This window comes from Megalops cyprinoides, chromosome 2, assembly GCF_013368585.1.
Source record: "Megalops cyprinoides isolate fMegCyp1 chromosome 2, fMegCyp1.pri, whole genome shotgun sequence".
Taxonomy (NCBI): Eukaryota; Metazoa; Chordata; class Actinopteri; order Elopiformes; family Megalopidae; genus Megalops; species Megalops cyprinoides.
Window position 1 is genome coordinate 1911998 of NC_050584.1, and position 17312 is coordinate 1929309.

The following is a 17312-nucleotide window of genomic DNA, read 5'->3' on the forward strand; positions in this document are numbered from 1 at the left end:
ATGTTGTGACCTTATTTGAAATTTGAAAGTAAGATGGTCCCAGTATTTCCATGACATAAATGCGTTGCACTGGTTGCTTTCTGTCACACTCTCCATTCTACTGTCTTGTGAGTCAGGGAGGCTTTTTTTTCTTCCTCATGAGGGGCATATGGGAGATACACTCCGGAGTTGCCTATCATTAGATAGATTTTCCAACTTAATAAATATTAAATGAAAAAAATAAATGAAATTAAATGGAAAAAAAAATTCAGTGTAATCCCTTCAGTAATCTAAATTTTTTAAAAGCGAGCATAATCATTTATTCTAATCACGCAATTGGTGTCGATTATTCTAGGAATTATTTGTTTTATTGTTAATCAAGGAGGATAAAAGGGAACAGGATGAAAGTAATAATAGATTTAAAGGTAGAGTTCGGGCTTCCCATGTTTCCAGTTCACCTGCCGTCACTGGATACAAGTGGTGTTTTTTTTCCCCCAGAAGCATTTCACATGGCCTCGGAAAACTGGAGGTGTGCTCCCGCATCAGGTATGACAAAAGACAAAACAATACGGGAAGAAACCTAACACGGCGTACCGGGGATAGCTGTTATTGCGCTAAAAATAGCTATTCAATATACTGATACAGCTGTGCCACCCAGCCCTACTCTCATGGCATTGTTTCCTGTCCGGCAGACATTTTTTCCATTTATACCTGTATTCATACCACTTTCCTGTTATTTAGAGCATTTGGGTTTCCATGTAAGAAGTAAAATCAGTGTAGTACACTAATAGTACTAGCAGTGAGTGCAGTGATGTTTTGCACAATTTAAAATTTCACCTTTTGTAGATAGGTAGATAGGTCTCATCAGTAGATAGGTCTCATCAAGGGCTTTCATTTGATATTTAATATATACTTCACCCAAAATGTCATCATGCCCCTCTGCTTCTCAACCCTTGAAATGTAATGGCTGTATATATTGAGGATTAACAGCTGCAGTAAAAAAAACTTCCCAGTGCCTTTTCACTAGCTCATCAAGCCCCTTAAGTTGATCTCCACAAGTCATGTTATGCAAGCCCACTTCCACCTTAGAAATTGACCATATTGGTGATTTCCAGTGTTGGTTACCTCAGATTCTTGCTACCTGAAACTTAGCTAGTTGTGGCATTTTTACAAAGTGTATATAAGATCTGACTCACATAACTGTGAATGATGTATGTCCAATATGTGTAATCAATATCCAGTGACTCCGCAAGTAAAAAGAAGGACTTTAAACTTTCAAGCTTCATAACTACGAAGTTAAGTTGTTCCAAATTTGATCACAATTTCGGTAGCTAGCTAACTATTGAGTTAACTAGTAATGATGCTTGCCTTACCATTTAGTTTGACAGAAATTTCAGTATCAAATTCAGCCTATAGCCTACTTCAGACAGAGAACATCTAATTAAAATAGCATGTTTACTGAATGACAGAAATAAACATTAACTGAATAAAACATATACTGAATTTGAACTTTAACAGACACCTTCAAGCAGGTGAGCCTCATGTTGTTAGTGTAGGAAATCTCCTCTTGCTATCTCCTTTGCCCACACCTTTACAGGACGTCTGTTTTCATAGTTGGTTAGGAGGCATGCAACTGTATACAGCTAGTTAATATTCCCATACATTTTAAGTGGTTTCACTGCGTCAAAGAACTTGTGTTCCTACACTTGGAAGATAAGATGCTCTATATGCACTCTGAGTCATGCAATGGCCTGGGTCTCGCTGCCGTGAGGAGCAGACATCGGGGCTTTACCTGTTAGAAATGCAGGCCTGTAGATTTTGCATGGCACAGTCATTCACTAGAAAACCTTTGCCCATGATTTCCATCTTTGGTGTTAACAGCGACACAATACCTGACTGTTGCAGGATCTCTTTGTCACTGACATAGCCAGAATACAATGGAGAGATAAAGGTGACAGCCCATGTGGAGCCATTCACTTCACTTTGCAGCAGCGGTGAGGAAGTGTTCTGGCAACTCAGCTTTGTGCAGTCAAGGATGATTGCTGTCTACATACTCCTTGAATACTGCTGGTAGATTTTCCTTGAATTATTCCTCTAGTATCCAGATCCTCACTGACCCCAAGACAGCATAGAGCAAGTTGGTCCGTGACAGAATGATCCAGCTGACTGTTGGCTAGGGTTGGGTACCGAAACCCGGTGCCAATATGGCACCATTTCCTATACGACCGGTATCTACCGGACCGAATCGCAACACAGATTTCAGTCCCTCATTTCGGTGCCACTTAACCCTTTCACACCGGTGTGATTAGCTGTTTAGCATGTATGCTAAAACCGACATGAAAGGGTTGTTAAGGCGCTAGGTTTCTTCCCATATTTTTTTCCCTTTAGTCATACCTGATGCGGGAGCACACCTCCAGTTTTCCGAGGCCATGTAAAATGCTTCCGGAGGAAAAAATGGCACATATCTATTCAATGTTGATATCACAGTAACAGCACTATGCTGCTTCCATGTGGTAGATAGAAACACGTGGCTACAAAAGATAAAGAGTGAAAACATATTCTAACAATGCAAACATTTGTTAAGTCTTTTGTATTTATTTAAATGTATATATTTAAGTATACTTTAAACTGTTAACAGTTAATATGTTGTTCAATTTCAAGTTCAAATTTGCCTTAGCAATAAAAAAGCCGTTCTTTTAGGCACCGGTAACATTTTAAAAGTATCGCTTTAGCACCGGTATCGGAAAAAATTTAAACGATACCCAACCCTACTGTTGACTGGTGGTTATAATGGTTCCAACTGGGTGGGGGTCGGGGCATGCTAGCAGTGATCTTACACTTGGGCTTTGTTAATAAACACCAAATGTGAATGCTAATCCTGTCTCTGTACCTACCTGTATTCTCCCTTGGTCTTGTCCCTATCTTTTCCTGGGTTTCTTCATAATTACAATGAGTTTTGTTTGATTCAACACATATTGTGTACCTTTCCAATTTTGAGAATAAAACTTAAAGCTGTGATCTTTTACTCTGTTTCACTCACATATATTTAGGTTTGTATTAAATTATGACTCTGTCTTTGATTTTTCAGAGTGTCCCCTGAATATTGTCCAGCCTATAAAAGACAGAGAAGCCAAAGAAAATGATTCAGTGACCCTGAGCTGCGAATTTGCCCCTGCACCCACAGTGGTGCTTTGGTTCAAGGGCCAAAGTCTGCTAGAAGCCTCCAGCAAGTACATTATGAAGCAGGAGATGACACGTGTGGAGCTGACCATCAAGGACCTGGAAGGGAATGATTCTGGTGAATACAGTTGTAAAGCTGGAGGCTGTGAGAGCAAGGCTACACTCAAAGTGGAGGGTGAGGAACTATTCATTCTTGGATGGGCAGTTACAGAACATCAGTAGTGTCTGAAGATGTAATTGGGGGAATGGGTGAGTCACCATAGAGGGTAACGTACCCCCCCCCCCCCCCACCCAAGTTTGATGAGGTTGGAAAACTGTTAGAACAAGCAATATTCTGTTTGGTGGGAGTAATGCACAGTCTGGTTGACCCAAAGAGGGGGCTGAGATTGGAATATATACACTCTGAAGGTGTCAAACAGATTTCCATGTTTATTGTAACAATCCATTTGACCAGGGCTGCAGCCACTGGGGACCACAAGCTACTTCCCGCAGAAAATCTTTCCATCCTAGAAGCTTGAAAAGTTGTTGGCTGCACTGTAGGTGGTTAATATTTGAGACATATTGGCTTGGCCACTGGCCATTCTCTCTTGCTAGAAAACATAATATAAATAACTGCTCAATATTACTTGGATGGTATTGTACTAGCATTTAAACTGAATTTTGCCTGAAAATATATTTTTATATTTTATATATAATTAGCAATGACTTAATTGGCTTACTATTTGCAAAAGAATTCTTGCGAGATTGGATGTAGCCTGAGATTAGGGTTGGGTATTGTTTGAATTTTACCGTTTCCAATTCCGATTCCGATTCTGCTTATCGATTCCAATTCTTATCAATTCCTCGTTTCGATTCCAAAATGGTAAAAAAAAAAAAAAAGTCAACTGTTTAGATAACAAAAATGTCTTTATTCTTTTAAGCGTTAACTGAACATTCACAAAGTAAATTGTATTTATTATTTGCTAGTATTTGCTAAATACATACAATAAAAACGTATGATCCACAGACGTGCATTAAAAAAATCTTAAATGATAAAAGATCAGTCTAGAGCAGTTAATTACTCTAACTGCTAGCTGTTTTGGAGAGACTACTTTAGTGTTCTGGTGACAAACGCATGCATCTTTATTTGTCCTATATTTTACTAGTCAAGTATATCACACACTATCCCCACTATCAACAAATAAACACCACATCCAGCGGTAATTTTAACCATCAAAACGAGCAAATATAAAAGGGATTATAACTAGAGTTGGGTATCGTTTGAATTTTATCGATTCCGATTCAGATTCTTATTCTTGCTTATCGCAACATTGTACAGTCTTTCAGATCGATGCCGTGCTGCCTTAAATGTTTGGTCAGATTTGATGTGCAACCTGACTTGCAGCTAATTAGCTTCCCACATGCATTGCACTTTGTCTTGTCGTCATTTTCTTGTCTAAAGTGAAGCCACACATTTGACCAATTACTGTGGTTCATCTTTCACACGGTTGTGACGTTAGCCATGCATACTATATGTTCATATTTAACCCTTTAGCACGTAACTTATTTTATGCTATGTAGCGTGTGTGTTATGTTACATGTTTCGTTATGGTTTCATCAGCGTTATTAAGCTTCTCATAGTTTTCAGTTAGCATTTGCTATATTTTTAACGTTAAATCGCTGTTTTCTCAAAGCTGCATAATATTTATATTATTTATCCAGTATACTGACAGCATAAAAAGAACAAACATGATATTTTGCTATAGCTGATCTTCAGCAAATTAGTTCAGTGGATTTTGGGAAACGGGAAAGGTAGCTTTAAAGTTATTGTCTTTCGTGTTACATTTAGAGGGTTTTCAAAGTAAAGTTGCGCATATACCACAAAAGGACACAAAAGTTAGTAAGCCAGCTGGCATACTTTGATTTTGAAAACATCACATACAGCATGCAAATTTGGTGATATTTCATAAATAAACAAATCCATTACATTGCTCACCAGCCCCACAACCTATAAAAGACACTCCCAACAGAGTATGGTTGGTTGAAGAGTCTGATCTTTTAATCAGAACACATTTTGAATTTTCAAATTTTGAAGTTTTTGTTTCAACCTAAGGACAAGGACACACAGCATACAGGACAGATGCTCATAAATTGGATCTTCTACAATTTTATCAGGGTGTATGGTCACACCAGTTACTTCTGGGAGAAGATCTACAGCAACAATGCTGCTGTAGTGAGAGTGGCAATGATTTTGGGGGAGAAGCAGCTGCCCCCTCAGGGGCGTTTCTCCTCCACCATCAATATTTAAATGTACTACTGTATCATCCACTGGTATGTAATGTGTGCTTAATTGCTGACGATTATTCAGGTTCAGGTTCAGGTTACTTTATTTGTACCCAGAGGTAGATTTGGTTTGCAATAAAGAGTCCTAATTCATGTACACACATGTAGTAACAGACAGACACTTGTCATACATCATTCATCTTCACACTTGCTCTACAGGCAACAAAGACCATAACACATAAAACATAAAACATAACATAAAAGTTCTCAGGGGTCCATTCTTTTCTAAGACATTTTAAAGTGTACTAAAAGACAATAAAACAGTCAGTAAAAGAGTTCAATCAATTAAAAATAAATAAAATAAAACTGAGAAAATGTTTTTTTTGAACAATTATACTATGAACAATTATACTATGACTTATTCTTCTGTGTGATGGCTGCTGGAACTTTTTGTATCGTTTTGTTCTACAACTTGGCACTAAAAACCTGCGATCAGAAGGAAGGAGCTGAAACTCTGTATGTAAGGGGTGGGAGGCGTCACTTAAAACTGAGATTGTTATTCGCTTTAGATGCCTGATATACAGGACCTCCAAATTAGCTTGTGACTCATCAATCAGCTAGACCACTTAACTATTTGATTGAGTGAGTTTTTGTTTTTTAGAGAAAGGTTTCCAAACCAAACATGTCTAAATGTGTCTACAATTACAATTCAGTAAGATTGGTTTGTTGAACATTTTACAGTAACTGTAGATTTCCCAAAAAAGACAAGTTTCTCAGATGGGCAAAGCAGTAAGGAGTATAGTTCCCATATCATAATTCAGGGGGTAATAATACCTACCCATGTTTTTAAAATAACTTATAGATGGTTAATTTATACATTTTGACATTTTATACATTTTATACAGTCCTTGTACGTCAGTCATACTATATTAGAAATAAGAAATGAAATTAAGGTATTAAGCAGCCGTTTCCCCTCACTGCCCTGATATAGGAATTTTTACATAGTGGTTCCAAACAAAGAGGAGAATTTAGAGTAAATTCCTTCACAGTACACAGAACCAGTAATTTATCTGAGCTTGAAGTAAGACAGCTATCCAGTAAGTAAGCAAGCAAACTGGTGAGTTTACTTTCCAAAATTGAAATGGTTTGTTGGTTATTCTAGCTTGCAAGTTAATTAGTTAGCTGGATAGTTGGAAAGGTATCTGGCTGAAAATAAAATGAATGAATTAGCTCATCAACTTATAGCTTATAACCATTGGTTAGCGCAGTTCTAATGCACTGACCCACCTGAGTTCTCATCACTCATGACAAACTTTATTGAAATTATAATTGTGTTGTTTTTAACTGAGAAATGTGCACTTGTTCCTATAATCACTGACAAGTCATTTAAAACATCATTACACTCTTACTTTTTTTTAGATGCCTATGGACAAGACCACTTTTTGGGCCACGTCAAGAAGCATGACTGCCCGTGGCTATTTTATGTGTCATGGACATTCATGTTGTCTTTTTGACTTGCATTTGGCTACAATGAACAAATGTTGTTTTAGGGTGTATACAGATGACACCGAAAGTGAGAAATGGTAGTAGAGGTACTGGAGGATTCTTAATGATGTAATGGGGCAGGAAAGAAGAAAGCATGAGATGAAACAGAAAAAAGAATGTAAGGAAGAAGGTGGAAAATAGTCAAATAGAGTGTGGCTATATATCATGTAATACTCATATGAAGCATCGATATTTGTATTTCAATGAGGTGAAACGGTATTAAGGAAATGATTGTAATTACCTGTTAGTCATTTTGGTTACCTCTGTCAGAAAGCCTGAACAGGGCACAACTCTGTGCTTTATAGATATTAGGTACGCATCACCAGCCTGTAACTTGGAATGGGGTGCCTGCCATTTCAGTTTTGTCAGGTCAACTTCAGATAGAATCAGCACCAGAAGTTGTGATTGTTTGTTAATGGTCTATGTTTGGCTGCAGTGCGAAGGATCAAGATCACCAAACACCTTAAGGCTGCTGAGGTGGAAGAGGACAGCAGTGCTGTATTCACCTGTGAGCTGAATTATGCCAATGAGGAGGTACAGTGGTTCCTCAACAACAAGCCACTCTTCTCCAGCGAAGTCAATGAAATCAAGCACATGGGCAAGACTCACAGTCTTACTCTTAAACACCTACCTCCTGAAGACAGCGTGATAACAGTCCAGGCTAAAGAGGCCAGTGAGTCTGCCTCTCTTAGGATTAAAGGTAAGTATAGGCAGAGGGTCTAGAGTAAAGCGTATAGAGTAATCTGTCTGTAGTCCAGACTGAATACCTAACATTGTATTCAGGGCCTCTTCTTTTCAGCGGTTCTTAACGAATAATTAACGTCAATAACGTCAACTGAATGTGACATTGTTGAAAAGTGTGCTGGATTTTGCATCACAAATGTGACAGAAAAGACATTTGTGTTGCAAATATGAGGACAGACAGGATGTTAACAGGAATACTACAGAGGTGATTCTGAATCCATATTAATGACATAAATAACTAGTGGAACAGGCATTAGGGAAATACTTGCTCCATGATATTTGCTGAATCAAAGAAAATGGATTTGATTACTGGCCCAGTTATGTTTTAAAGTACAGAATCCAAAAAACAAATTATGTAATATGAAATATAGCATATGTTGGATTCGTTGCTCTTGAGAATAATTTTAGTTTTGTTTCAATCCTTTTTGCCCAGTGTACAAAACGATATTTATGAAAGTTATAAAAGTTGTAAAAAATGCTGTTGATGTACATTTGTTTTAAAAAAAGAGTAACATCACATTCTGATATCAGTCAGAATATGTTAGACTTTGACATGGCAAGTGTTTCTTGGGATTTTGGGAAGGCCTTGGTGGTGAGATATCCATGGAGGAGGGAAGCAGGTGTAAGCCAGTTTTCTGTGCTCAGAAATTTGTTGTGTTTAGGAATGTATGCAATTTGGTGTTTTTATATACCTTATTTTTGTCATAGACGTCCTGCAAAATCAAGCAAATTGCTTAAAAGATAAGATCAATTTATTGTAATTGATTACATACACATGTATACTTTGCAATGAAGTTTATCACTTTGGGCATAGCTCTGCAATATTCCTAGTACTACTAACAACTGTTTACATTGACATTATTTACATTTATTCATTTGGCAGATGCTTTTATCCAAAGCAACTTATAAGTGAGGTACAATACAACAGAAGTGAAAAAACACCAACAAAAAACACCAACAATATTAGAAGCACTGCATGACAAAGTTCCAAAGGTTGGCCAGGCGAAGTACAAACTAGCAGGAAAAGCTAGTAAAGCAGGTAAAGCATTAGATTCTAATATTTTATAGTTTAGTAGGTTTCTTTAGGGGGAGGAGGGGAGTGTTTCAGGTGCTCAGGTGAGAGGGGAAGACCTGTGTCTTCAGATGTTTCTTGAAGACAGAGCAGAATGGATGAAGTGTGGAAGTTCATTTCACCATCAGGGGACAACGGCAGAGAAAGTCCTGGATAGTGATTTAACGCCACGATGCGACAGGACCACCAGGCGCTGTTTGGTGGCAGAGCGTAGCAGTCAGGAGGGAACATAGGGTTGCAGCAGTGAGTTCAGGCACTTAGGTGCAGTTTTGTTGGTCACCCTGTACACAAGCATCAAGGCCTTGAACATGATGCGGGCAGATACAGGGAGCCAGTGGAGTGAGACCAAGAGAGGTGTAACATGAGCCCTTTTTAGTTGGTTGAAAACCAGACGTGCAGCTGCATTCTGTATCAACTGCAGAGGTTTAATAGTGCATGCAGGTAGGCTGGCCAAAAGAGCATTGCAGTAGTCCAGTTTTGAGATGATCAGTGCCTGGACAAGGAGCTGCACAGCATACTCAGATAGGGTAGGGCCTGATCTTTCTGATGTTGTACAGTGCGAATCTGCATGATCTGGTAGTCGTAGCAATGTGGTCAGTAAATTTTAGGTCATCAATCATTACCCCCAGGGTCCTTGCAGACCTGGACGCAGTCAGTGTCGTTGAGCCGTGCTGAACTGTGATGTTGTGCTGGATCGACAGGCTGGCTGGGATGACTAGGAGCTCAGTCTTGGATATGTTGAGTTGAAGGTGGTGCTCCCTCATCCAGGTTGAGATATCTGAGAGACAGGCAGAGATCCGTGCTGAGACTGTGAGGTCATCAGGTTGGAATGAAAGGTAGAGCTGGGTGTCATTATTCTCACTCAATTACTTGAGTAGGATCAGGTGCTCCTGGTCTGCTTGTTTGCCCTGTGAATTCTGCCCATTTCCCACTCCCGGTCAGTGGAACCAGCTGCTGATGATTTCAGTGTTTGACCCATGTGCAGGTAAAAGCCATACCCAATGCAGGGGTACATTCCAGTTCTCTGTAAGAGCAATAGGTGGGTCTCTACTGCAATGTTGTGCTTCAGATTCATTATAAGAATAGCCCTTTTTCTTGTCCATTTGACTGTGGAAGTCCTAAATTTTAGATTGGAATTGCCAGCATGGTTCACAATGCTAAGATACTGAATTCAACTCTAGAACTCCAGAACTTCAGCGTTTTGTTTGAAACAACTTAGCTTGGTATCCCATGTCTTGTAAAAATGATTTCAAGAATAAAGGCAAAATAATAATGATGAGGTAAAGGTGTAATAAAGATTATGAATAAAAAAACTTAACTATTCTGGGCAAAGGTGAAGATTATATACTATATTTACATGTATTTATAATCGAAAGATTCTAGCTTTTGTTAATGTTTATGTTGCAAATACATATGATTGAAGATACTGGTAGATTGAGATTTAGAATTTGAATTGGTTGTTGGGACAGATGTCATTTTAAATCATATGTTATGATGTTATGATGAATCCAACAACATCTTTTGACTGATATTAATCTTATTGATGAATTTACCTTCCATTCTAGCAGACACAAGTCTTATTCTAGGACTGTTTCTATATTAAAGTCTACACCTACACAAAAATCAGGCAAATGAGACTAACTGACCACTATGCCTGTTGTTGCCCCATAATTTACTCAGACATTGCACTTCCATTCTCTGGTGTATATAGTTTTGTGATTTCCCAGTTCAATAGTCCTTGTCAAAAAATGGAAAAGAATCCAAGGGGAGTGTTTCCACATTTAGCCTGCAGACTTGTTGGGGGTCAAAAAGACGTGTAATATGGTTGATTTATCATTCTTGAATTGATCAGGGTTGCAATATATCGCGGTTGTCTGTGGAAGATATTTATGTCCTTTTCATTGGCTGATGGAATTGCCCTGCCATATATGACATGCTTGTTCACAAAATGCATGCAATTTGGCATTATCTATTTTTTCAAGGGGAATATTTGCACTAATGAACGCATCTGTGAAATCACGAATCATACATTTTCTGACATGATTTTCCTTCAGCCGCATCGATCTCAGACCTTAATTTTGTGTGTTTTGTGACCTATAAATGCAGGTCTTTGACCTATTGCGCGTCATTTATTGATACATTTCAAGTAAATTTCAAACTGCAATAACTTACATTGAACATTTTCTTCTTTTTTTCTGAACAACATACTGCCAATTTTCTCATTGGCCCTATTGTTATTAGTCTAAGTCACACAGCTAGTGAACTAGCATACCACCTTAGTGTCAGTCCAGTTCAGAATCTAAACTTAGCTTGCTAGTTCCACATGTAAAAAGCATATATTACCAACAGTGTACACAACAGATTTGATTTTAGTTTTGTGGAGAAGCAAACATTTCCATTTATTTATGAAAAGCTGCATTTAACCTGCCCTGATTGCCAAGCATGGCATGCATTACATGACGCTAAGGACACGAAGGCTTAAGCAATGCTGTTAGCTGCAGTTATTTTTAGTTGTGTTCATTTATTTGACACTTAAAAATCCAGACGGTTGCCCTGTGTGGGAAGAGAGGGGATGTCTGGCATAAACAAGGTTGTGGTGTGATGGAAACTGGTGTTTTTCACAAGAATAACACTTAAGGCATAATGCCCTAAACAACCTTCTTCAAATACAAGACATTCCAATGCACAAATGATCATGTCATGTACATCCTTTGTGAAATTAATTGTGACCCTGCCGTATGCCGAGCAAAACTGCTATCCAGAGTTTATGGAGCAGTGGAACATGACCACCACTCCACCAATCCAGGAGTGTTCAGCACCTTCCCATAAGTAGCAAGTGAACATTAGACAACACAACTATGGCAAAGAAGGGACAAGCTCTTAGGCTGAAGAAACCTTGTGAAGGGATTACATGCACTTTTTTAAATGCAAAACCATAAGGTTAGCTTCATCAAAAAAATTGCACATTGAAGTAACACTACAGTGAGCATGCAAGCCACCATTTAGCTTAAAATAGCACCATGCAGGATGCAGGGCAGGGCAGCATGTGAGATCTCTTTTCTAAATCTTTCCCAGGTGGTGACACCTGGTGCCAGTCGGCTGACCTAGTCGACATCAAATGTAACCTTACGGCCAGATGATATTAGCTGTATGCTGGTTATGTTAGTGCTAACATACGTAAGGTTACAAATTATATTGCATTCCGAAAATGAATGAAAAAAATTCTTTTCAAAGCACGTGGAGGCTACATGGAGCCTGGCTGTTTTGGATCTAACTGCGAACGAGTAGCTTTGATCTATTGCAAATCCAGTGCACGTGCAGGCTACTACTGGTCTCTAACAACACACACCAAGTACCTTAATAGCCAAGTCATGGAACAGCGGCCTGTCACAGTTTTGACACAGTTATCTCTCAGTGCTGCCTGCACAATACCTGTGTGAAATATAGCGACCAGTACTCTCCAAAACAGAATAAATTCAGCAACAAGAAGCTTCCTCCAAGAGGACAAAATTAGGAAACTGATTATCACTAGCCATTTTAAAAGATTTTGAAATATTCAGGATGCCCAGGCAGTGACACACTTCACAATGTATAGTATATACAGTATATACAGTATACAGTATAAATAGATTTAAGAAGTCTGAAAGGAGAAAGGACAGATGGTCTGTCTTTTTTGTTCAGAGAGTGTGCCATAGTTGGCTTTAAATTTTTGGATTTACTGCTTGCCACCATTAGCACCTTAGACACTGTGCACAAAGTTTTTCTCCCCCTTTTATTGTTTACAGCTTTGATTTTATTGTTTCATTAGGCTTATACATAATTCCCATCTAAACTTAAAGCAGTAAAAATCTCATTTTCATTTTTTAAAACAGATGTAACATAATATATTAAAATAGTTACAAAATAATTGTTCTTGTGAGACATTTCTTATCTGTTTCACTACAACGCTGCTTCACTGATGGGTGATCCCTCATCCTGTAGTGTTCGACTAGCCTATAACAACCCATGCTGGACTTTGAATAACTAAATAGATCACTGTGTTTGCTTATCAATTTAGACAGTTCAATCTTTTGCTCAGGTGAGATAGTAGACTCTAAACAAGAAGATCACATTGCACTGCGAGGTAGAATCTAAAGTTACTAGGCCCTAGGGGCACCCAAGAGGGAATAGTGGCGGCCACCATATTGACTGGGGCCTGTGAAGATGGCCCAAATTCTGTCTGTTCTACAGGGTAGAACTCCACTAAATCCAAATCTTGCTTCAGAGCAACATCATGATCAATCGCATTAAGGGCATGGGCTGCTATGACCCTATTTTTCACCAAAGTCACTGTGTGAGCTATGACCGGCTCTCCCTTTTCAGCGTCATTAAGGTTCCAGGAAGCCCACTTAGTTATTAGGAGCTAAATCTGCTAGACATGGGTCAATCACCTGTGCTGATAACACTGTTTCACTGTAAGGGTGAAAAGCCACAGCCACAGCAACAGATATGTTATAACATTGGGGAATCATGTCAGTCCCACTCAGGAGGGGCAACTGACATCCCAGAGTTGAAGACACATCTGTCTTGTATCTAACTGTGCATGGTTTTGGTCCGAAAATCCCAGCCTAGTTATATAGCTTGTGTGGGTAGCCTGAGCATGTGGAACACATGCTGAATTGTTATACTCCTTAAACAGAAGGTAACACTGATTGTGCCAAGTGTGTCTAATATCTGTCCATTTACAGCTCTTGCAGCTATGTATTCTTTGTTAAGGTGGTACTGATGCAGTGCGTGGGCAGACATGCATTGTTACATCATGTGCTGCCAAAATATCCTTCACATATGAAGTGAACTGCCTGATTTTTTCATCTAGCATATAACAGTATTCCCCGCCAAGTAGAAAGGTATTTCATTGTCATAGAGGCCATAAGAAGCTAAAGTCTGGGTCACAACAGAGGCCATTGCTCTACTCACGTTTTGGAATAGCCTGGTTGACAACTTTTGTAGTCCAGTTTGAGGGCCTTGCTTGCATTCTCACATCAGCCTGTGATAGTCAGAGCCTTCCCCATGTCGGTAGCTTCATGTTCATGGCACTTAACTGTACGAGCTGGATCCACCTGCGGAATATCAGTGGAATTTCTCCTCACTATGTGCTCTCTTTCCATAATCTGGAAAAGCCTCCAGAATTAGCTTTGTGACCTTTGCCACATAGATGTAAAAACTTTCATTAGGTTGTCTAGGACAGGCAGAAAGATTAGCTCTGAAGAGGTCCAAAAACTGTTTTTGTTCAAAAGCATCTTTATGTCTCACCTTTACAGCTGAATATTCAGTTTGCACAGCTGCAGGTAAACTGTCCCACAGCAAGAATGCAGCCTTGCTCAACCAATCCTGATTTTACTCGGTAATCTGTCTTTGTAGCGTATGCTACTGACCACACTGTTTGTTATGCCATACTAATAGTTTAACACAGCCAGTTCTTTCAACAGTTGTGAGGTTCCCCAAGTTTCCTCTTGTGCCTTTCCAGCCAGCAGCCTAAACTAAACTAAACTAAAAGACTTGAGCTACATAGCTAATGATGCTAGTTTTCAAACGGTTAATTCCCAAACAATATTTTCAAAAGGTAGCATCACAATGTTGACACTTAATGAATAAACCACCGCTGTCACCAATGTAGTGTTTGTGCATATGGATTCTTATTCAAGTGAAATAAAAGACATGCCATCTGAAAAAAGGGAGACCCCTCTGATTTTGAGTGACTGTCCGAGTAAGTTTGATTCCAACTTAATTGATTCTTTGTGCACTTAGATAAGCTCTTGGCTAGCTAATAGTTGAGGTAAACATTATTGTTGTTTAGCTGCCAGATTTAGCTGTAAGGTAACGGTTTTATCTGATAATATATCATTCCATTACATTATTGGCATTTAGTAGACACAAAAGTGTCCCAGCGGACACTTGAACCAGCACCCTTTGGTTATGAATCACCCACATGATGTTAGTTCCAGTCCAGATCCAGTTAAAATACAGACTAGCTTTATTCAGCAAATTATTCTGGCAGTTGAAAAATCTCACTGATTGGTGAATTTTGTTTATCTACCAGCCACCTTGGACAATGGACCAAAAAGTAGATTTTTGCCATTGAGCACTATGCTACAGCCATGCATTTGCAAAACCAAGATTCAGATTCAGATTTCCTTTATTGTCATTTTATCACGCACTTGCGTACAATCAAGAATGAAATAACGTTTCTCCTATACCAACAGTGTACATAAGTTAAGGAGAATTAGAACAACATATATCTATATACAATACACACAGTACAAACAATGAGTGCACTGTAAATTGTCTTTGAGTCCTTATAGCAGCATATCTTTGCAGTATATTTGGAGGGGAATAGCAGCATGTACTGTCAATAAATTATCTTTATAGTCTGTACAAAAAGTGCCAGGTGCCACGTGAAAAGGATTGCACTGGTGGAGAGAAGTGAACCATTAAACCCTATGGTGGGGTTAATGATTCAGTGAGGGGGGGAGGGGGCAAGAGTGTTCATGATCCTCACAGCCTGGGGTATAGAGCTATTTAGAAGCCTGGTGGTCCCGGTATGGATGCTTCTGTGTCTCTTCCCCGATGGCAGGAGGGAAAACAGGCTGTGGGAGGGATGGTCGGGGTCCTTGCTGGTGGTGGAGGCTCTGCGGGCGCAGCGCTGATGGAAGATCTCCAGCAGGGATGGGAGAGGGGCACCAATGATCTTCCCCATTGTTCTCACTATCCTGTCTGGCTGTTTCTGTTTGGAAGTTGTGCAGTTTCCGAACCAGGCAGTGATACAGTGGGTCAGAACGCTTTCAGTGGTGTCCCTGTAGAAGGTGGTGAGGGCCGGAATGGGTAGGCTGGCCTGCTTGAGCCTCCGGAGGGGATGGAGCTGCTGCTCTTCTTGACGATGGCCATGGTGTTGGTGGTCGAGGACAGATCATCCACCAGGTGCACTTCCAGGAACTTGATGCTACTGACCCTCTCCACGGCCACGCCATCTATAGTCAGCAAGGGGTGGTGCACTGTGCGAGCCTTCCTGAAGTTGTGTCTTTTGCACCACGCTATCAGCTGCTCCACCTCCATCTTGTATGCTGACTCATCACCTTTGCTGATGAGACCCACAACTGTAGTATCATATAACTTGATGATGTGGTTGTTGCTGAATCGGGTAGTACGGTCATGGGTCAGCAGTAGAGCCCGACCGATATATCGGCGTGCTGATATTATCGGCCGATATGAGTTAATTGCAGACAAATTGGTATCGGCGTTTATAAAGCCCGATAAATGACAATTTAAAAAGAAATGGAGAGACGGAAGGTTGATCCTTCAACCATGTTATGAGTGTTGTCATTGCGCAGTTTGCCCACCAGAGGGCACACTGCAACGCCACTGTTGGCAACACACGTGTTTGGAACGCCACAAATCACAACAAGCAGCTGACCCAAGCAGAGTCAAGCAGATTAGCCATGACGGAGATCATCTGTGTTCATGGTAAATTGATAATTGTCACGTGAAATACATTACTTAAATAATAATACATATCCCCCATCACTTCTCCTCTTAGCCTAAATAAGCCTGATAACGTTCATGTCAGCCATGCCTGGTTTTGCTGCAGTAACGTGACTGAGATAGTTCGAAATAAAAGCTGTTTGTCCGTGTCAGCTAGAAGAGTCATGTGCCTGATCAAGTAGCTACAGTGTCTGCAGCTAAAACGCTGTCTGTCTGATATATTGTCATACATCTTCATGATGTGAGTTATATTTGCAGTAAAATGCTAAAACACAAGTGAATTACTATGATATCATAGTAAGGAATTCATAGTTGCAATTTAAAGGTTTAGAGTGTAAAAAAAAAAGAACTCACATAGTTTAATATGATTGGTTGAAATAAAGAGCAATTAAGTTGAATGAGCAACAGTGTCAGACCAGGCTAACAACACTCCCAAAACAGTGAGTGGGAGTATAACACTATTCAAGCCTTGCCACAAATTAACTTGTGCAACTTGACTATACAAGAGAAGCCAAGTATACTACTATACATCACAGTCACTAGATCACTGGGATGGGACAGTCAGTTGCCCCATGGTTGCAGATAAAATAACTTTAATTTTTTATGTGATGGAAACCCATGAAGTGAATCATAACTGTGAAGACAACAGCAACAAAAAATTATGCAGAGTATCCACAGGAGCAGGTTTTGGGAAGCATTGTGTTATTTTCTTCCTCTGAACAAATATACATATACTCAGTTCACTTTTTTAAAAAGACTTCATTTTTTTAGAAAAATAGCTTTCTAAGTTGCATCTTAAGAGGATGTTTTGTTACAGAAACTTCCACATAAAAACATAAAAATATTGCCAACCCATATTAAAAAGAGTGCATTCTGCTTTGATGCTCTGCTCTACTCCAGAGAAGCCAGCCATGTTCCTGAAGTTCCTGGAGGATGTAGTGGGAGAAGAGGGGAAGAAGATCACATTGCACTGCAAGGTCTCCAAGCCCAAGGTCTCCCCCATATGGAAAAA

The 17312-nt window shown here is 39.5% G+C and overlaps 1 protein-coding gene across 1 annotated transcript in view; it reads left to right on the forward strand.

Moving 5' to 3' along the window:
• The window catches only part of LOC118773697 (obscurin-like), a 37302-nt gene extending 25380 nt beyond the window's left edge, over positions 1 to 11922 (forward strand). The window contains exons 6-8 of the mRNA XM_036522741.1: positions 3068 to 3334; positions 7403 to 7666; positions 11858 to 11922. Coding sequence (XP_036378634.1) covers positions 3068 to 3334; positions 7403 to 7666; positions 11858 to 11922 — 596 coding nt within the window. The remainder of the gene's footprint in view (positions 1 to 3067; positions 3335 to 7402; positions 7667 to 11857) is intronic.
• The last annotated feature ends 5390 nt before the right edge of the window (positions 11923 to 17312 follow it).